This window comes from Schistocerca piceifrons, chromosome 2 (genome assembly GCF_021461385.2).
Source record: "Schistocerca piceifrons isolate TAMUIC-IGC-003096 chromosome 2, iqSchPice1.1, whole genome shotgun sequence".
Lineage (NCBI taxonomy): Eukaryota > Metazoa > Arthropoda > Insecta > Orthoptera > Acrididae > Schistocerca > Schistocerca piceifrons.
The window spans coordinates 2,382,905-2,405,336 of NC_060139.1; the positions used below are offsets into that span (position 1 = coordinate 2,382,905).

Consider the following 22,432-nt stretch of genomic DNA (forward strand, 5'->3'; position numbering starts at 1 on the left):
GAACGGTAGAGAGACAGCACGAAGGTGGTTCATTGAACCCTCTGCCAGGCACTTTATTGCGAATAGCAGAGTAACCACATAGATGTAGATACAAAAATTACATGCGCATTGTAAGACATCCAAAATCAAGAAAATCACCTATAAAATTACATACAGGCACATTTCAAGTGTACCAACATAAACGTTTGTGCATGTATACTAATATGTAATAGTATATTTGTTTAACTGAGGAGATTAGTAAGGACTGTGACCGGGAAGTGCGCTCGTCCTCGACATCGCCATTACTCCAGTAGCGGTCACTCTAGAGCGGCGGCCATGATCTTCATGCCGGTGGCGCCGGTGATGGCCCGCACGGCGGGGTCCTCCTGGTCGGCGTATCGGGCCTCGGCCAGCGTGTGGAAGCCGGCGCGGCGCGCCAGCAGCTGCGACGCCGTCGCCGTGAACATGGTGGAGGTGGCCCTGAGCCCCAGGGCGCGGCCCAGCGGCCAGCGGGCCCGCAACAGCTGCTCGGCCAGGGCCTGGCCGCGGTGCTCTTGCGCCACCACCAGCCCCACCGACGTCAGGTACTCCGGCACGCCGAAGCGCTCGAAAACGTCCGGCTTCACCAGCGCCTCGAACTTCCTCACCACACTAACCACGCGCCGCAGCCTTTCACTCTGCGGCTGTAAAACAGAAAAGGAGAACTGCTCTGTTACTATCTCCTTAACCGACGACATGGGGGACAAGTTGTGGCATGTGCTCAATGAGTTAGAGGCTCCAAACCACCCTGTATCATTACCAAACTGTCTTTATAACAGCCACAGTGCAAGCCTTAAAGGTGGATGCTGAATATCCGGAGTTTTTCGACGTGAGAAACAGAGTCAGAGAAGGTTCTATAGGCAAGGTTGTATAGTGTCATCTCAGCTTTATAAATTCTGTGCAGAGTTTGCCACCAGGGCACCACTGCATGGCTTGTGTGGTGAAATTCGAATTGACTACGGGAAAATTAACACTCTAGGCTTTGCAGAACTTAGTCATCAGTTCTCCAGAGTGAAAACTGAAGCGCCAAAGACACTGGTACAGGCATGTGTATTCAAATACAGAGGTATGTAAACAGGCAGAATACAGCCCTGTGGTCGGCAAAACCTATTTAAGACAAAAATTGTCTGACGCAGTTATTAGATTTGTTACTGCTGCTGCAACGGCAGATTATCAAGATTCAAATGTGTTTGAACGTCATGTTATAGCCGGCTCACGTTAGATGGGACATAGCATTTCCGAGGCAGCCATGAAGTGGGTATTTTCCCGTACGACCACATCACGAGTGTAACGTGAATATCAGGAAACAGTTAAAACATCAAATCTCCGACATCGCTGCGGACAGAAAAAGATCCTGCAAGAATGGGGTCAACGAAGACAATTGTTCAACGTGACAAAAATGCAACCCTTTCGCAAATTGCTGCAGTTTTCAACGCTGGGTCATCAACAAGTGTCAGCGTCCGAACAATTGAAAGAAACGTCATCCATATGGGCTTTGGAGCTCAAGGCCTACTCGCGCACCCTTGATGACTGCGCAACACAAAGATTTACGCCTCGCCTGGACCCGTCATCACCGACTTTGGACTGTTGGTGACTGGAAACTGGTCGGATGAGTCTCCTTTTAAATTGTATCGAGGGTATGGACGTGTGCGGGTTTGGAGACAACCTCATGAATCCATGAACCCTGCATGTCAGCAGGGGGCTGTTCAAGCTGGCGGAGGTTCTGTAACGGTGTGCGACATGTGCAGTTGGAGTGATATAGGACCCCTGATATGTCTATATAAGACTCTGACAGGTGGCACATACGTAAGCATCCTGTCTGATCACTGTATCCATTCATGTCCATTGTGTATTCCGACGGTTCAAATACCTCTGAGCACTATGGGACTTAGCTCCTGAGGTCATCAGTCCCCTAGAACTTAGAACTACTTAATCCTAACTAACCTAAGGACATCACACACATCCATGCCCGAGGCAGGATTCGAACCTGCGGTAGCGCGGTTCCAGACTTCAGCGCCTACAACCGCTCGGTCACCCCGGCCGGCTATTCCGACGGACTTGGGCAGTTCCAGCAGGACAATGCGACACCCCACACGCCCAGAATTGCTACAGAGTGGCTCCAGGAGCACTCTTCTGACTTTAAACACTTCCGCTGGCCACCAAACTCCCAGACATGAACATTATTGAGCATATCTGGGCTGCCTTGCGACGTGCTGTTCAGAAACAGATCTCCACCCCCTCGTTCTCTTACAGATTTATGGACAGCCCTGAACGATTCATGGTGTCAGTTCCCTCCAGCAGTACTTCCAACATTAGTCGAGTCCACGCCAAGTCGTGCTGCGATACTTCTGCGTGTTCGCGGGGACACTAAACAGTATTAGGTAAGTGTACCTGTTTCTTTCGCTTTTCAGCGTAGCAGTCATACTATAACCTTAAAGGAACATAGTGAATACTTGGAGTTTTTCGATGTGACAAACGGAGTCATACAAGGTTGTGTAGACAAGGATGTATACTGTCATTTGAGCTCTATAAATTCTATACAGAGTACTCCATCAGGACAGGACTGGGTGGCTGATGTGGTGGAACTCGAATTAGTGACGGAAAAATCAACAATTCTACACTTTGCAAATGACACTGCTCCCATTGCAGCAAGTGGGTAAGAACTTAGTGATCTGTTGTCCAGAGTGAAAACTATTAGTTTAAGTTTCCGTCTAGAGTTCATCGTGAAAAGAACCAAATTCATGGTAATTCATCGTCGTGGTTCAGATCAAATTCAACTTGCAGGATGCTTAAAGGCTTTAGACGTAGTGAAAGATTGTGTGTATCTAGGATCTCTGAGCGATGGCATAGGAAAGAGTGTTCAAGAAATAAAACGAAGAATCGTCCTTGGCTCACTGGCAGAACCGAACAGTATCCAAAACAGCGGAGATGCGTCTGGTGGAATCATTTGTGTTTCTTGTATTCTTGTGCAGCTCCGAGACATGGACCGTTGTAGTGATTTTTTTTCGTGTGTTTGTGTGTGTATGTGTGAGTGTGTACTTATGCTGTTAATAATAAATCGTGAGACCACATAAGGTTACACGCTTCACTACAACTTGGTATCAGAAGCGAGTAATATTATTTTTGATATTGTTAAGGCTTTCCACATTCAAGTGCCCGATAAATAAGTCACTTTCGAATGTCTGTATATACGTAAAATAAATTAGGAACAGCTCGGTGTGAAGCACCTTGATGTTTTACATTTAGAAATATCTCAGGGTTCTTATTTAATGTCGTTTCACATGAATGAGAGTTTATGCTTTCGTGGATTCTCGTGGAGAAACGCCTTCTGCATGGTACGCTTATTATTAATTCAAAGATGATAACTTTCTTAAATGTTAAAATTTCATCATTTGAACAAAAGATAGCCGTGGAGCGGCAAGCACAAGAATGTTTTACTGTCGATACGACCCCTCCCAAAATGAACGAAATTAACTTGACTTTAGTACGTTTACTCAAGAAATTGTTTGTAAACCCTCTCCATTTTTCTTTACGCCACTTAATATTGGAGTGATTTGAACAGGAATCTGCCATCTTGAAAATGGCACCCAACAATACAAATTACAATTCGCGCTGTACCGCATCTTACTAATCTCTGAAAAACTTACGATTAAATTTTCACGCATGTAGGGATGCTACCGCTACTGAAATAAGTGGTTTGTTTATAAATAACACCATATATTTACGAGTAATATGTTACAAGATACATTCGTCTCCATCCACGTCTTTCTCATATGAAGATTCGAACCAGAGTAATATAATTCTGAAAATCTATTTCTATTGTTTCATTGTTCTCAAAACATAGATTATACTGGAATATCGATACTGCTTTTCATCTGCATCACAGTCAGATAATTAATATTTTTACTTACTCTTTTGCACAAACAGTAACAGTGCGTTTAAACATGTCATGTCAACTATAAATAAATGTTCCTCGTTCCCAGAGAACCATCACACCGTGAAATCCAGTGACAAGAGCCGAATCGATGCCTTCGAGATATAATGTTGAGGGAAGATGTTATGTGTACCATGGACAGAAAGAAGAACCAGTGCTTCCGTTATAGAGGAAGAAGTGTTTCTTCACGTTTCAGCCAAACATACTTCCATTTCCTTTGGTAAATTTTGAGAAGAGAATGGGTTAATATGAAAAGACTATCTTCATAATCGAAGGCAGAAGACGACCAGGAAGAGCAGCAAATAGATTGTTGGATCGAGCGGAGAAGATTACCAGCGTACCTCTTCACATTGTATTAAGTGGAGCTGAAGATCGCTGTGGTTGGAGAAGTGTAGTAAAAGATTCAGTTACTTAAGAAATAATAGAAGAAACGGGGTCACGACACTCAGCAATGAGTCAACTGACTATTTGTGGTGAAGCCTTGTAAAATCTACTGCCAGTATCACATGGAATAAAGTTCCTAAATCTGAGCCATTTCAGTTGCACACTCATAGGTTGGCTAAAGATTTCGAGTACTCCCCTCCTAATTATAATTCCCAGTCATCTCAGATGCCGTTTTGCATCCCTGTATGCTGTGGCTAACCCATTTCTCTGCCTTTTTTCCCAAAAATGCTTGTCCAGCAATGTATCCAGGAGAGCTTCTGAGTAGTGTGGAAACTAGGAGAGATGTACTGGCAGCTTTAAGTTACTAAACGAAACATAAATGGTGTCATAATTAAGCCGAGTGTTTGGAAAATTAACAAAAAGTTAACTTTTGGGGAAGAAAAATTTACGCACCTCAGCCTAAGGCTTAGGACGTGTAATAAAATAAAGCAGCTTTGAGATGTTTTATACATGTACACCATGTTCTGACAGTTGTCGAACATAAAATAGAAAAATGTATCCTTACATCAACGGTCATATGTGCTCTATCTTACATCAGTAGAACACCAACTTCCAAAACACAAAAGCCAGATGTAGATCCCTCTGATAATAGGTAGATATCCTGCGCATTATTATGCATAGTGGTCAACTATTCAAACGCAAAATACGGAAATAAATTTTCTTGTGCAGCTGGAACGGTCGAAATAGTTGATTAACACCTGGTTATATTGGCCAGAAGTGAGAGCATAAACTAGGCAGTAAAACCATGAACTATACATAGTCGAAATTACTGCAGCAGCTCTTTCCAGGGGGACGTAGAGCGAAGGTATTAGAGACAAAAGATTAAAAGACTACTAGGGGATACGTGACAGACATCGTCAAACACCACTCAAAGGAATTCTTCTCCCCTCACAAGGAGGCAGCGTGAGAAGCTATGGCATCCGACAGAACGATCTCCATATCAGTTCCCACACATTATTCTGGGAAGCTGGGGTTTTTTTAGATGTAGCGTCTTCCAGAGACTTGGCCATTTTTGCTGCTGCTTTGACTGGGTGAACATACTTAAAAAATGAAATGGGCCTTATTGCGCGGGGAGTGGTGCATCGTCGTTTCTATTTTTACACTTGGGAAAGTTGATTTAACTTACGCTGCTTATTATACATTTAGTGTTGAATGGTTATTAATTTGTGCTCTGTCTCCACCAGCCGCGGTACACAGCGGCAGAAGGCGTTCAAATAGGCCGTTAAGGAGCCAATAATTATTCCCGCCACTAGAGAGAGCGCTGATGCATCCAACAACTACACCGTGCAAAACAATTATAGGGTCACACTTCCGAAATTCTTTAATTGCCTCATACTGCAACGCAGTATGAAATTTGCCTCAGAGGTGCCTAAAACCTTCCCCTGTGATGGTGCAGAGGCGTTGCGCTCAGTGACGTCAATCGCGGGCTTAGTGACGCATCAAAAAGCAAGATGTCGGCAAATGTGAAGAAAGGCCACAGCTGGGAAGTTGATCTGAGGAGTAAGGTGGCTTAATGATGCCACATCGGCACCAAATTTCAGCAGCGTTCTTCCCAACCCCACCGTGGGCGTGTCACACGATGAGAAGGTCGCCACACCCCCTCTTCCAAACATTTCACCCCTTTTCTTGACGCCTCTGTGACGGAACTCAGAACAAGTTGAAATCACACAGTTTTCTTGCAGGTGGCTGAGGAAAACATTGCAGACACACCGCCGCTGGAAATCGACATGAAAAGGCGTCAGTGGATGGCATAAAGGGCGTCAATGAAACCATGCGTTCCCTCAGGTGTTGACTCCCACACATATCGGAGCCAAAAGGACAGTTTGCGGTGTAACGAGTAACAGGACGACGTTCTTGACAACCTTTGACACTGCTGACGCCCCACGGAGGATTCAATGTTTCTCTAAAGACGTCTACATCTACATCTACTCTACAAGCCACCCAACGGTGTGTGGCGGAGGGCACTTTACGTGCCACTGTCATTACCTCCCTTTTCTGTTCCAGTCACGTATGGTTCGCCTCCGTGCGCCCTCGAATGTCTCTGATTTTACATTCGTGATCTCCTCCGGAGGTATAAGTAGGGGGAAGCAATATATTCGATACCTCATCCAAAAAAACGCACCTTCTCGAAACCTGGACAGCAAGCTACACCGCGATGCAGAGCACCTCTCTTGCAGAGTCTGCCACTTCAGTTTGCTAAACATCTCCGTAACGCTATCACACTAACCAAATAACTCTGTGACGAAACGCGCCGCTCTTCTTTGGATCTTCTCTATCTCCTCTGTCAACCCCACCTGGTACGGATCCCACACTGATGAGCAATACTCAAGTATAGAGCGAACGAGTGTTTTGTAAGCCATCTCATTTGTTGATCATTCCACTTCAAATCGTTCCGCACGCATACTCCCAGATATTTTACAGAAGTAACTGCTACCAGTGTTTGTTCCGCTTTCATATAATCATACAATAAAGGATCCTTCTTTCTATATATTCGCAATACATTACATTTGTCTATGTTAAGGGTCAGTTGCCACTCCCTGCACCAAGTGCCTATCCGCTGCAGATCTTCCTGCATTTCGCTGCAATTTCCTAATGCTGCAACTTCTCTGTATACTACAGCATCATCAGCGAAAAGCCGCGTGGAACTTCCGACACTATCTACTAGGTCATTTATATATATTGTGAAAAGCAATGGTCCCATAACACTACCCTGTGGCACGCCAGAGGTTACCTTAACGTCTGTAGACGTCTCTCCGTTGATAACAACATGCTGCGTTCAGTTTGCTAAAAACTCTTCAATCCAGTCACACACCTGGTCTGATATTCCGTAGGCTCTTACGTTCTTTATCAGGCGACAGTGCGGAACTGTATCGAACGCCTTCCGGAAGCCAAAGAAAATGGCATCTACCTGGGAGCCTGTGTCTAATATTTTCTGGGTCTCACGAACAAATAAAGCGAGTTGGGTCTCACACGATCGCTGTTTCCGGAATCCATGTTGATTCCTACAGGGTAGATTCTGGGTTTTCAGAAATGACATGATACGCTGGCAAAAAACATGTTCAAAAATTCTAAAACAGATCGATGTCAGAGTTATAGGCCTATAGTTTTGCGCATCTGCTCGACGACCCTTCTTGAAAACTGGGACTACCTGTGCTCTTTTGTAATAATTTGGAACCTTCCGTTCCTCTAGAGACTCTGTGTAGAATCGTCGTTGGCCAGCAATCCCATGAACATGATTGGCTTCACTCTGAACTGCAATACAATCGCAAGTTTTGCTCTGGTGTACGCATTGGAACCAATGGGGACCGCTGAAAACCATTCGACAAAATCTGAACGTGTTCCGAAGCAGCAATAGGTTCTTATGCTTTTTCAGCCCTCCTGTTTCACGCCCTCCTTTGGCTTCATCACTTGGGGTGTGACATTGACGCATACAGGAATAAAACGGAAAAGGATCCTTCCAACACCCCCCCCCCTCCCCGGCCCAAAAGTATGGCAACAACCTCGGGGCCATCTGCCCACCTTTGCTGAGGACTGTAAAACTGCACCTGTACAGAGAGAACAGGTGAGGCAGTGGCAGAGTGCAACCCTCCAACAACCCTCTGATTCTGCATGCTAGCTGCCAGGGGCTAGAGTAGTAGTGTAGCCTATCTGCAGGCGCCTAGCACTTCGTCATTGCTTGTCCCTGTGCAGGGTGATTTTTAAAGGTGGGCGTGTGGCACTGAGGGTGTCGCCAAACAAGGGGAAATTATGGGTACCCTTTACCGTTGTATTCACGCACGTGTCAACGTCACCCACCCCACCCTCCCCCCCCCTGTAATAGTGCCGCAGGAGGGCGCGAGGCAGGAGGGCTGAAAGAGCATAAGCGCTCTTTGCTGCTTCGGATCGCGTTCAAACTTCCCGGAATGCTTTTAAAAGGTCTCCAGTGGTTCCACGCTGTTCACAAGAGCAAAAATTGTAGTTGTGGTACACTCCAAAGGAGTCCAGTGACATTCAGTGGGATTGCACGTCCACGGTATCCTTAGAGAATGGTTGTTGGTCCGGATGATGTCAGCAGTATCAAAGGGGTTGCCACGAACGTTGTCCCTTTGCTCATCGCATTCCGAACCGTCGTTTTCAACCGTGATGTGTGTGGGGACCAATGCCTGAAGGAAAGGGGTGATCTCATTGACGTTCTTCATGCTACCCTCCGAGGCGTTTTCACGTCAATTGTGAGGGGTGGTGTGTCTGAAATGTTGTCCTAGGCTACCCGTACGAAAACCGCGAGATTTCAACACTGGAGGTCACTGTTCTGACATGCATAGCATAGATGTCAGAAGAAGGGATGAAATGTCTGCAAGAAGGGGTGTGACGACCTTCCCCATCGTGTGACATGTCTACGGTGGGTTGAGCAGAATTCTGGTGAAATCTGGTGCCAATGTGACGACATTAACCCAACACACATCTCAAATGTCCGCGCGAGGTGTGGCCTTTTTTCTCGCAAGTGTTGACACATTGGTTCTTGAAGCATTCCCTAGCCCGTGGATTACGTCACAGATCACCACGCTTTTGCACCGTCGCAGAAGAAGGCTGCAGGCACCTATGACTCAAATTTCAAACTTCTGCGTCGAAATGAGAGACAATAACGGGGTTTCGAAAAAGAAACCCTTTAATTGTGTTGTGCATGTAGTTCACAGGATGACATTCAGACATCGAGCACACGATTTTAGCGACCGCACGCCGGCACTCGGACAGTTATTTCCAAGTTCCAGGCTGTCATCGGCCAGGTTCTGTGGCCCGAGAGCAACGCTTCCAGTTTTCCAGCTCTGCAGTTGCCTACAAGTTATCTACAGTGTCGACCATTGGTAGTCGTCGGACACAGCAGTCTTCGGACACTTATGCCGAGTATCTGACATTATTCAAAGTCACAGTCAAAGTGTTTACCTATTGACAGACTGAACTTAAAACTCTCTGCATACTGAATTTAATTAGATTAGTTAGTAATCGTGTAATGTGTTAAGTTAGCTTAGGCGCAGAACTTTACATCACTGTCACGACTCCTCCGCAAGCCAAACTCCGTATACTTTGATATATCTTATTTCAGTAAACGACAGCACCTTGCCGCAGTGATACACTGACTCCTGTCACAACACCGAAGTTAAGCGCTGTCGGGCTTGGCTAGCAATTGGTTGGGTGACTGTCCGGGTCTGCCGAGCGATGTTGGCGGTTGTGGTGTACTCATCCCTTGTAGCGAATTGAGGAACTACTTGTTTGATACAAGTTGAGGCTCCGGTCACGACAACGGATAACGGCCGGCAGGTCGGTGTGGTGACCACATGCTCCCCCATATCCGCGCCCAACGACGTCTCTTGGCTCAGGATGAAACGGCGGTCGGTCGGTACCGTTGGGCCTTCCGAGGCCTTTCCGGACAACTTTATTTCAATAAATGATTGTTGTTGTTTTAGATTAATTGCCCTGCGAAGAGTTTGTAGGTAGTGTGCAAGCAGTCCGCTTAAATTTAGGTACGGATATCTGTTGTAGGGGGTTCGCTTCCTGCTACCTTTATGGTGGGCACATCCTGTCTTGGGTTAACGCAACAATTTGTAAATTATTGTAGATGTAAAATTATTTTTTTAATTAAGACTTGTCTAGCAATGTATTAACTTAAGGAGAGTGCATTGAAGGCAGCAGAAATCATTTAGAAACACTACTGCGGAGTCATAAAGGTCATAACCCATTTGAAAAACGATTTTGATATCTGTTTCTCGTGGGTAATAATCTTACGGGCGGAATTCTATGAGTTCGTAGTGACTATTCGTCATATAGAACATAGATTATCAATACCTTTAGCATATTAAAAACTAATTTGAAGTGCAATCGATTTCTTCCATTATTTGTAGGATTTGAGGAAGCAATTCTACCCCGAGACCGCTGAGGTATGCTGTTCGAAATACTTTCGCTCCCTGTTCGAAATGATCTCAAATGGAACGATCAGATTACACAAGTAACGGGTAAGATTGCGGTTTATTGGTAGAATCCTGAAGCGATGCAATCCTTCAACAAAGGAAATTGCTTACAATACTTTAGTTCGTCCAGTCTTAGAGTATTGTTCGTCTGTATGGGAACCTTGCCATTTGGGTCTGATTCAAGAGATTGAGAAGGTTCAAAGAAGAGCGGCAAGATTCGCGACGCGACTGGTACATTTAATCATCGCGAGAGTGTTACAAATCTCATAGAAAGCATGAAGTGGGACACACTTGCAGATAGATGAAGTGCTAAACGGAAGGGGCTGCTCACTAAATTCCAAAATCCGATCTTCGCTGAGGGTGTAGAGCACATATTATTACCACCAACATTCATACCGCGCAATGATCACCGTTCAAAGATACGGGAAATAAGAGCTCGTACTGAGGCGTTCAGACAGTCGTTTTTCCCTCGCGCAATCCGCGAGTGAAACAGAAGGGGGGAAATACGACTTTGGTGCGAATACTGCCCTCCGCCACACACTGCTTGGTGGTTAGCGGAGTATATATGTAGATGTGTAGATGTAGATCCAACTGTAGCAACTCCGAGACTCCAGCTAAAATAGTATGCAAGTGCAGCCTCCGGAAAAACCGCTCCAACAGCATCACCGATGCTTTGCTCTTAGACACGCGTGGGGAAGGAGTCAGGAAGCGTTCTCTTGGCGCCTCCCGGCGTGTACTGGGGCAGACGTGCGGTGCCGGGACTCACCGTGGGGTTCGGGCCCGGCGTGCTGACCATCAGGATGTTGACGGCGACCAGCGGTCCCGCACTCCCGTCTGGACGCTCCAGCACGGCGCAGACGCTCGCTCGCTGGGACAGCAGCACTTGCCACATCAAATGTATCTCCTCGAGTGCCTGCAGATCAGACGCTGAAGTCAGACAGTGCTCATAATATCGACGGAGGAAACAGCGAAGAAAACCAGATCCGCGTTAAGGCATTAGTTAACGGGACTTGATCCCACCGTTTATAGACGCTTAAGATAACCATGCGTTCTGCACGTCATTACATCCAAATAACAACCTGTATCAGATAATGTCTGTGTTACCTGGAGTTCTAAGTTCTACGGGACTGATGACCTCAGATGTTGAGTCCCATAGAGCTCAGAGCCATTTCAACCATTTTGAACAAATTATCGATTGCCATTTGTAAGTCAGTCAAATTATGTATTCACAAAAAAAAATTAAAAATTTTGTCAATATAAGCAGAAAGATGTAAGTATTAACTAGCACACCATATCGCAGTTTCTTGTTTTTTTGTTTAGCTTTACACTGAGATGACAAGTCACGGGATGCCTCCTTTTGTCCAGTATCGTGCAGCAACTTGTAGCATGGACTCAACAAGTCGTTACAAGTTCCCTGCAAAAATATTGAACCATGCTGCCGCTGTAGCCGTCCACAGTTGCTAAAGTGTTGTCGGTTGCAGGAGTTTGTGCACAAACTGACCTCTCAATTATGTCCCATAAATGTTTGGTGAGTGGCAAAATCATTCGCTCGAACTGTCCAGAATGTTCTTCAAACCAATCGCCAACATAGTGGCCGGTGACACGGCTCACTGGAATCCATAACAACATCATCGTTATTTGGGAACGTGAAGCCCAAGAATGGCTGCAAATGGTATTCAAGTGGCCGAACATAAGCATTTCCAGTCACTGATCGATTTAGTTGGAACAGAGGACCCAGTCCATTCCATGTAAACACAGCCCACAGCATTACGAAGTATCACCAGCTTATACAGTGTCTTGTTGTCAACTTGAGTCCATGACTTGGGTTTGCGCCACTCTCGGACCTCACCATCAGCTCTTACCCAGCTCCGCCACTGCACCGCCCTTTTATACGACTCGTACGCAGTACTACCGCCATCTGTACACGTGCGTATCGCTTACCTACGATGTTTGTCACCTCAGCGTAGATCTAAGTGGAACTAAACTGATGCTGCAAGAAGACTTATCCCGAGCGGGATGGTGCAGCGGTTAGCACACTGGACTCACGTTTGGGAGGACGCCGTTCAAACCTGTGTCCAGCCATCCACATTTAGGTTTTCCGTAATTTCCCTAATAGCTCCAGGCAAATGCCAGGATGGTTACTCGAAAAGGTTGTGGCCTATACCCTTCCGCATCCTTGAAAAAATCCGAGCTTGTTCTCTGTTCTCGACGCGATGTGACACCCTACTCTTTCTTCTTTCTTTTTGAGAAGAATTAAGAGGATAAGTTAATATTTCATCCTATTTTTCTATCTGGCACATCATAGCTCAGTGAGATAGGGGTAAAAAGATGACACGCTATCTACGTCTCCAGTTCTGCTGCACAAGGCCAATACATTACTGCTTAGCTAACGAGCCAGTGTTCCCTGCACTGCATCCTCGTTGCCCTAGTGATTTATAAGACATATTTCACTGTGTAAAGTATGAGGGGTACTTGTAGATTATGTGTGGAATCACCGTCTTGGAATAAAAACCTTGGATAGAACTGGAAGGAAAATCAGCATTGGCCGTATTTTGTTGTTTTATTGTCAGCAAAATCGATTTTCAGTCACTGAGCTCAGTTAATGTGATCGCTTTAAGCTTGTGGTTATAACTTGATACCAGTGCTGATTTTCCTTCCAATTCTATCCACTATTTGGTCGTGGTGCACACAACACTCCATGGAGTCGCCACTCAATAGAAATCTTGAATTTGATAATCCAGTGTTACATATTAACTGATAATCATCCACATTATGTAACGGAAATTACAAGAAAATAGCAATTGAATTTACGTGTATAATTCTGTGCTACCCCAGGAAGTAAATCGACTACAAAAAATGAGAAATTTGTGGTAAGTACTACGGGACAAAACTGCTGAGGTCATCGGTCCCTAGTCTTACACACTACTTAATCTAACTTAAAATAACTTACGCAAAGGACAACACACACATCCATGTCCGAGGGAGGACTCGAACCTCCGACTGGGAGAGCCGCACCAAGCATGGCAAGGTGCCTCAGACCGCACGGCTACCTCGCGTGGCAGGTCGACTACCACGTACTTGCCAAACGTCTTCCAGAATGTTGCCAGTTATGTTACACCAGCAGCAGGAAGAGTACGTTTTCACAGCTCATACGTTCTGGCTTGCGCTTGTGATGCTCATACTTCAAAAGAAGTGGCGGCACCCGCCGCCGCCACGTTGGATGGGTGGGGCTTGACATCTGAGGTCACCAGTCCCCTAGACTTAGAACTACTTAAACCTAACTAACCTCAGGACAGCACACACATCCATGCCCGAGGCAGGATTCTAACCTGCGACCGTAGCAGCAGCGCGGTTCCGGACTGAAGCGCCTAGAACCGCTCGGCCACAGCGGCCGGCTGGCTGGGTACTGAATTGTCTGAAGTACAGTGTAGCAAATTAGTTTCATTCCCACTTCTGTAATGAGGGCTTGGGTCTAAAGGTAGTACGAGTAATATACACATGAACCGACAGTGATCTGAACCTCATAAAGAAAGAGCAGAGGAAATGTTTCTGGCAGGCCTCCTCTTCAGTAACGTATTGTAAAAAAATGAAGCGCCTGCCGCCGTCCTTATGATCTTATTTATTGCGTAGCTACCACTTTCGACTAGTCAGTGCGCCATCTTCAGGCCGTAGTTGATGCTGAAGGGGTTATCACGAACATATACGCGGCATCAGTTGCCAGCGTAACTGGTTTACGCGGAAATGATACAACATAATTGAGTGCGGTGCAAGTTCGATTTCAGCTTTTCCTAACATGGAACCGAAAGGAGAAGTAGTAGTAATCAAAAGACAGAACAAAAAACACAAAATGCTGACGGTGAAATCTCAAATGCGTCGTTCTTACTCAAAAGTGTAATTCAATCTATAAAAAACAAAGGAACGAAATGTATCATCTACTCTTAATGATTACAATTTTACCGCTCGTGATACTTTTTCAATAGAAGCGACAAATGAGCTTTTCAATTTTCAGAATTCTTAAGACTAAACAACAGCAAGAGGTTCACTGCGATAAGTGTGGGACGGAATTTCTATGCAACTCGTTGCAGTTGGTGCACTTTGCTAGCAGATTACTTCATGTTTGGAAAGCATTTGACGAATGTGCAGATGCCTGTGTGTCTCCACAGGTCAGCTGACCTCTGACTCGCTGGGTACACGTGGGATGCCACCGAGTGAAGTGGTTATTGTTTGGTTCCAACTTAAAAACAAGCTCGGTTATTTGTGAAGACGCGCATCCAGAGGGCCGCCCCAGCACGTTCGGTGTCTCCTAGGACCCGTGCATTGACACGTCGTTGTTGTCTGCGTGAAAGGCGCTGCTACAAGCAGCTGTGTCCAAATGTGATGCTGAACGAATTTACATCGAAACCACAAAGCGCAAATGAATACGTAAGATATTGTCTACAGTGCAACCTTATCTGAAACAGAAAATAACATCAGAAACTGATATCACTACGCAGACCTTGGCGTAACATACCTCTGGGTCGTCTCTTACGCCAAACGCTGCAGTGAGGGGTTCCTCGCGTAAGAAGACGTCGGCCATGAGGCGCATAGCTTCCTCCTGCCGGTCGTCGGGCACCTCCTGGATGACGTAGGTGGGCGGGGAGTCGCCACTGGCTCCTTCCAGGGGTCTCCGTCCCACGTAGCGTGTCTGGACGCTCGGGAACGGCACCGACTCCGGCCGTTTCCAGTGCAGCAGCTGCATAGCTTGCTGCAATCTGTTGATATATCACCCCTCAACGCTTACTGACAATCCAACTAAAAATCTTAGTTTTTATGTTTTACATCACGATCATATGAGCACTTCACAATGCCGTAGCCAATTTCGAGCAGCAGGTGGTCCTCTTCAGATTGTGAATGGATAAAAAGAGGAAACAAAGAAACGTTATAGAATCTGTAACATTTGCCGAGTACTACCTCCATAATGGTGAGAAACAATAAAATCGTACACAAAGGCACTTGCTGCAAGCGGTTTCTACCGCATTGCCAAGTACACTGAAGTTAACAGTAGGCAGACGTCGATGTTTTGTTGACGGAATGTAATCATCTCTTTGTATGCCGACGAAGGAAAGGAATATCTACTACAAAAGATTTTATAGTTCCATTCATTAAAACTAGCATTTAAATCGAGATGGAGTAGGGATGAAGGGGAGGGGGCGGGGGGAGTGGTTCATAGACACAACATGATCTGGTGTAAGTAGGCTGTTTATGTTTTCTCTATGTAAGTAGGCTGTTTATGTTTTCTTATTGGCAACGTTACATAGCGCTCAATATGAAAATCACTGGCTGTGCTGTGTGCAGTCTGTGGCTAGTTTGCATTGTTGTCTGCCATTGTAGTGTTGGGCAGCGGCAGCTGGATGTGAACAGCGCGTAGCGTTGCGCAGTTGGAGGTGAGCCGCCAGCAGTGGTGGATGTGGGGAGAGAGATGGCGGAGGTTTGTAATTTGTCATGAACTGATATATATATTATGACATATGATGATATCAAGGTAAATACATTGTTTGTTCTCTATTAATATCTTTCATTTGCTAACTATCCCTATCAGTAGTTAGTGCCTTCAGTAGTTTGAATCTTTTATTTAGCTGGCAGTAGTGGCGCTCGCTGTATTGCAGTAGCTTGAGTAGCGAAGATTTTTGTGAGGTAAGTGATTTGTGAAAGGTGTAGGTTAATGTTAGTCAGGGCCATTCTTTTGCAGGGATCTTTGATAGTCAGATTCCGTTGCGCTAACAAAATATTGTGTGTCAGTTTAAGCACAGTCTCGTGTATAAATTTTTCAAAGGGGAAGTTTCATATGGCGACCCTGCCAGGATACCTCACTGGAATCTTCTGATTTTTTGTTGTAGTTTGTGTAATTAGTGTAGATTTTGTTCATTGCTAGCACGTAATTGTAGAGAAAATCTCTTTTGTAGTTGCAGACTTTCATTGTTGTACAGTAAAACAGTTGTGGCATGCATGTAGATTTGCACCAAGTATTTCGCAGCTGCAATTAACTAGATATTATTTTCAGTGCTATGTTAATGTGTTCTCTTATTTTTGATCTTCAAATTGTGTTTTTCTGTGTTGTCGTGTGAAATACTGTGACAATAATGGCGTGTAAAAAACGTAATACTAGGCTCCAAAGTAAACTGAGAAATGACAGTGAAAATGAAAGCAGTGTGTTAGCGCCACCGAGTAATGAATTAACTGATGTTCAAAGTAGTAATTTGGTAATTGTGCATAGGGAAATGGAGCGGGCGGCAAACAATGGCGTGGACAGTGAAACAATTAGTGAAGAGGGAAGCATTATCGATCGATCGGTCGGCAACAGCTCGCCTCAGGAATCCGAAATGACAGGACACAATTTTGCAAATACTGTAGATTCAGGTTTTGCGTCCTCACCGTTTTCCCAAATGAGTCAAGACACGTTTTCCGCTTGTCAAAATGTGAATGTTGCCGGTGCAAATTCGCTGCCGAAAAGCACTGAGGAACATGTTTCAGACACCAGTGCATTGTTATTACAGTTAATGCAACAAATGGGACAAAAGCTACAAAAGTTAGACACAACACTTGAACAAAATCAGAAACAAATGGGACAAAATCTTCAAAAGTTAGACACAATGGAACAAAATCAGAGACAAACACAGCAAAAGCTTCAAAAGTTAGACACCACACTTGAAAAAACACGTGAAGATTTAACTACTGAGTTACATAACATTGAATCGAAATGTCAAAAAGTCTGTAATGACGTAAAAACACAAATTTGTGAGCATTTTCAACCTATTTTTTCACGGCATGAAAATGTATTACAGAATCACGAAGCAGCCATAAAAGAACTGCAAACCATTGTTCATGAAAATCACGACACCTTGCAAGCTAAAATTGACTCAGTTGCATCTACCGATTCGGTTACGCAACTTGCAAAAACTCAGGAAAACTTAAAGGACACAGTAGATACTCTGAAACTTGGTTCAGAAAAACATACAGAGGAAATAATTTCACTATCGGATAAAGTAGCTGAACTTTCAGATCAGTTCACTAACTTATCTACAAAGGTAGATGATGATCTGAATAACACAACACCTGTAGCCTTCACTGACACAGAAGAGTATGAACAAATAAGAAAATTCAAACAAAATCAAAATCAAATCAATACACAGTACAAAAGAGAAATCCGGGAAGTACAAGATCAGTTGACGCAGGTAATACAAGAATTACGTATTTCAGAGGACACTCGTGCTCCAGTACGGGAAGAGGGACATAGAAATACGGAACAACCACAAAATAATAACACAGGACACTTCGGAAATTATGAAAGAAATTGGCAAGGCGCATTGGATTTTGAGATGGAACCGCCGAAACGAAGTAACAATGACCAACATGCGACTCGCCGACATGACGATTTTGACTATAAGCTTTTCATTACTACACGTAAATTCAAAACATTTAAGAATTCTGGCAACGACATTCATCCACAAGCATGGCTCCATCAATTCTCTCATTGTTTTCCTCCCAACTGGTCGTTAGAACACAGATTAGAATTTATGTGTGGCTACTTGGAGAATGAACCAGCTGTAAGAATGCGATCGGTAATTCACGATTGCCACAGTGAAGGAGAGTTTTACCCTGCCTTCCTCTCAGCATATTGGTCTCAAGCCACACAAGACCGAGTAAAACATGGCATCATAATGATGAAACATTTCGAACAATCTGAATTTTCCAGTCTTGTGAAATATTTTGAAGACATGTTGCATAAGAATCAGTATCTTTCAAACCCATACAGCCCCTCAGAACTCATCCGCATTTGCTTACTCAAATTGCCTGAACATTTACGACATATTATTTTAGCAGGACGTTGTAAAGAAGACATTGAGGCTTTTCAGGGACTGTTACAAGAACTGGAAATTGACACAGACAGTCGCAGGATGCGAAAACAGGAAAACAATCACTACAGGTCACTTCTGTCACAATTCCGTGACGACAGAAACAATAACTTGACACGACAGGTTTATTCTTACAACGCAAATCGTGACCAAAATAGACACCACCCGTACAACAACCGTTGGCAGAGTAGTAATAATTACAGGGAAAGATCACCTCTCCGCAGTAGTGACTATCACAGAGACAATCAGAGAAACAGACAATATGGGAACGAAAATAATTATTATTACGGGAGACAGAATAACTTTAGACGCAACGGTCCAGCGCGCAGTTACGATTCAGGGAGAAATTCTCCACCACTTAACCGACAAGAAAGAAACTACAGGAACTACCGACATGACGACAGACGATGTGATCGTAATGACAGACCTGAATTGCATCAGAACTGGCGGGATTCAAACAGAGCAGGGCACTTTCGACAACGTGAATTTGTAGAAGCTAGGTCTCCTAATCCCAATAACGACGTGCGCCAACAAAGGGACAGACAATGACTTGCACCGCAGGCAGCCGCTTGCGCCGGCTGGCTCAGAGAAAATGACATAGACGCTAACCTTAAGAAAAATTCCAGTATTGTTTAACGACGTATACCGCATGATAATTGCGTTGAAGTTGAAACTCTGCGTACTAGGAAGAGTAAAGGTTTACACCACATTTCACATGTAAAACCGTTTATTGAAAGATAATCTGCTTTTTAACTTTGTCTTTGCCATAAAACTTTTCACTTTACATTACTAGTATGCTTTGAAAGACTTAAGAAACTGCTAACCTGCAACAATGTTTGAAGTTAAATATCCAATCTAGAACCTAGGGAACATTTTTAAACAGAAATTACGAATGCATTTTTATTGTGGACAGACGTCACAGTGTTATTGTGTGTGTGCATTCTTGCTTGTTTGTTGCACGATTACGTAATGACTATAAGGCTCACATACTTAGAACATTTACCAGTACTGCTAATGAGATTTTAATGCAACATTTTGGTTTACTTGAAAATACATTCTGGGTTTAAAGTACTTTCTGTGAGATACCAGACGACACAGTGGTTAGTTTATGTGACAACTACACGGTTTTATCACGACGCTACTAATGAGTGAAAATTTACAATTTTGCTTTTGCAGTGTCTCTGTTTTATATCTGCACAGTTTTCTGTATTATTCTGGAAAGTAAAACATGTTTTAGTAGTAACTTTTGTGGTATAGCTACAATGAGATTGCCTTTTCCGTAGCACAACAATACGTTACAGCACAGTACTTTCTTCATCATGGCAATAAGCGTAATAACTAAGATATCTATTCATAAAGCATTTCACTTTTGTTTATCATGAGGTAAGTACATTGGCTTCTGCAGAACTTAGCTTTCGGAGGAAAATAACTACGACACTTCCACAGAGATTATCTTACAACAAGATGCACATTTAGCGCTACAGGACACGCATTTCAGTGATTAATTTTGTACTTAAAACATTTATTTTTAAAGATTTTTGAATTACAAAGAAAGTTTTTCGTGATACATTTCATTCCATTGCTGTAATCTGTAACACCTGAGGGTATAATTACAATTATCCTCAGGGGGGTACACGCTTACTTTGTGTACCATGTGTGTGGCAACCACAAGGAACCCTAGCTAATATGGTATTTGCTTATACAACTTTACACATCGGTACCATATTTCTCTAACACACAAATTACACAGCTATCTGATCATTTAACTGAGAGATAAACATTTTTTTACTACATCAGTGACACATGTTTACGCAATACACAGTTGGATAACTTCACACTTATGAAACTGTATTTTGTCTGTACTTTGTAAACTGTTCATATGTTTTTGGAACCATTGTGATATTATGAGAGCTTTGAATGATGTATTTGGTATGAATTCATGATTTTTAAAGTACGTTTGAGGCAGATGACACTTTTGACATGAGCAGAGAATTTTTTTAATTATTGGAGGAAGCTACGACGATTTTGAGATTTGACTGAGGTGTTATGATGTTATTTTTATGACGACGATGTGTATTATGCTGTTGAGATATGTTTATGTCAATAAGATGATGCTACCATATATGAGGAATGTGATTACGTGTTTATATGTATATGAATAATGAATAGAAGTTAGGGACTCTTGACTTGTGAAAAAGGATGTTGGAAACCGAGAATCGTACTTTAAGAGTTATGAAATGTGTGTGTATATGCGTGAATGTATCACAATGCTGGCGAAAATATTTTGGACACTTATATTTATAGGATTTTGTTTCTACAGATTTGCAACGCTAATTCTTGACCTGTGAAATATTTTTATGTGAGACTGTCACTGTAGCGGAAACTGCTGTCGTAAATATTTCCGTAAGAAAGTTAAGCGACCACCTGCACATAATGCGTCGCGGGCACCCACCTGGGCGACTGCCGCCCGAAAAAAAAGCCATTAGCCTTTCAGTGGCATAGGTAGAAAAAAAAAGGGAGGCCATTATCATGGCTATTGACGTTCCTTTGTAGAAAGCATCGCAAATATTACACGCTCATTACCTGAAAACATATGGTTACTCGTACTTTGTGCTAATTACTGAAATGCTTATGAATTGATGGGAAATATTCGTACGTCTGCACACCTGATTATGACAAGTGTCTTTCTACGAGAGTTGAGAGCTACTGACTTACGAAATGCCACATGACTATTGAATGGTATTTTTATGCTTTGGTTTGCGTAATTGCTTATTTCATTTGACATCTGTTTTTCAGCTGTGTTGCAACATTGGTTTCATAAAATAAAATTAAATGCATTTGCTAATGTGAACACTTTCTGTCAACAGATCTGTTAAATAATAATTTTGTGATCCACATTCTTCAAAAAAGGAGCACTTGGAAAGGAAAGAACAATAAGAAGGGACTAGTAACAGTAACTGCATACATAATATTCTTTTCAAGTACATGGTAATATTTCTTTTACAATAAGTTGTTGTGGTGCACCACTTTAATTACATAGACATTAAGATGTGAATATACATTTCCCTTATCTGCATTGTTGTTTTTACTGTAATATTTTTTCTGCTTGAGCTATGTCATGTTTAGGTATAAGTTACTGCTGTTTGCCAGGCGTAGTGTTACTGAATTTGACTTTGTGTTACTCTGCTAAGCCAATTTTACTACTCATTTATTTTTCTTGTTGCTGCACATTGGCTCATATTAGTTGTAATGTTGCATTGCTTGGTAATTTAGATTTACTGTAGCTTGCTTTGCAATTTTCCGTTTTTTTGGTCATTGTTGTTTGTGTTACTTATTTTGTGCTGCTGCATTGCCTCATTCCTTAGTGTAGCATCTGAGCTCAGTAGATTTAAGTTAGCTTAAGAGGGGGTAGCCTCTAAGAGAATGAGTTTCGATGAATTGGAAGAAATGCATTGAGAAGTTATACAAAAAAAAGTACAGAAAACAGGTTTAGGTAGGATTTTCTTGGAAATAAATGTTGAGGTAAGAAATGTGTGAACATATAAATACAGAAAGCATGCTTAGATAGATTTTTTTTTGGTGGAAACAAAGGATGAAATAAGAGGAAAGATATATGAAGTTTTGGGTTGGACTGCAGTACCACATGTTACACTGAAAACGAACCCTGTCCTTTCCTATTGGTGTTATCCCACTATGTGTTTGTGTACTGTAGGGAAGCAGCCTACTCACGCTGTAGTAAATTCACATCAGTTTCCATTGTGTGCCAGCCAGTCTGCTGTAACTCTGTAACTAGCTCTGACGTCATAAATGTTGCGCAATACCTTAAAAATCAAGCAAATGAACTAAAACTTTTCTAGCATGTCAGAAATAATACTAAATTAATGTGTGTTAAATATCAGTTCGGTAACTTCAGCCATTTTCGGAATTTGGACGTTTTTCTGGAAAAATCGTTGGCGCAACAGAAAAGAGCTAGAGACTTCAAAATTTATATTTAGATTCATCTTTCATAATGATTTAATAAAAATAGTACTTTGGATTTCACAAATTAAGACTTTAGTGAAAATTCATGATTTTCTGGTTTTCATCTCAAAACTGAAGGAAGCAAGATAGATTAAGTAGGCTAATAAATAAGGCTAGGATGTTTAGATTTAAATAGGTTGGAGGTCCGCTATGACTATGAAGATGTGTAAAGTTTCTTTTTA

General features: G+C 43.1%; 1 protein-coding gene across 1 annotated transcript in view; it reads right to left on the bottom strand.

Moving 5' to 3' along the window:
• Positions 1–296: 296 nt before the first annotated feature.
• Positions 297–22,432, bottom strand: part of LOC124777940 — a 38,947-nt gene continuing 16,811 nt past the window's right edge. The window contains exons 2-4 of the mRNA XM_047253492.1: positions 14,849–15,089; positions 11,105–11,251; positions 297–662 (exon numbers count right to left, since the gene is read on the bottom strand). Of these exons, the coding sequence (XP_047109448.1) occupies positions 297–662; positions 11,105–11,251; positions 14,849–15,089 (754 nt within the window). The remainder of the gene's footprint in view (positions 663–11,104; positions 11,252–14,848; positions 15,090–22,432) is intronic.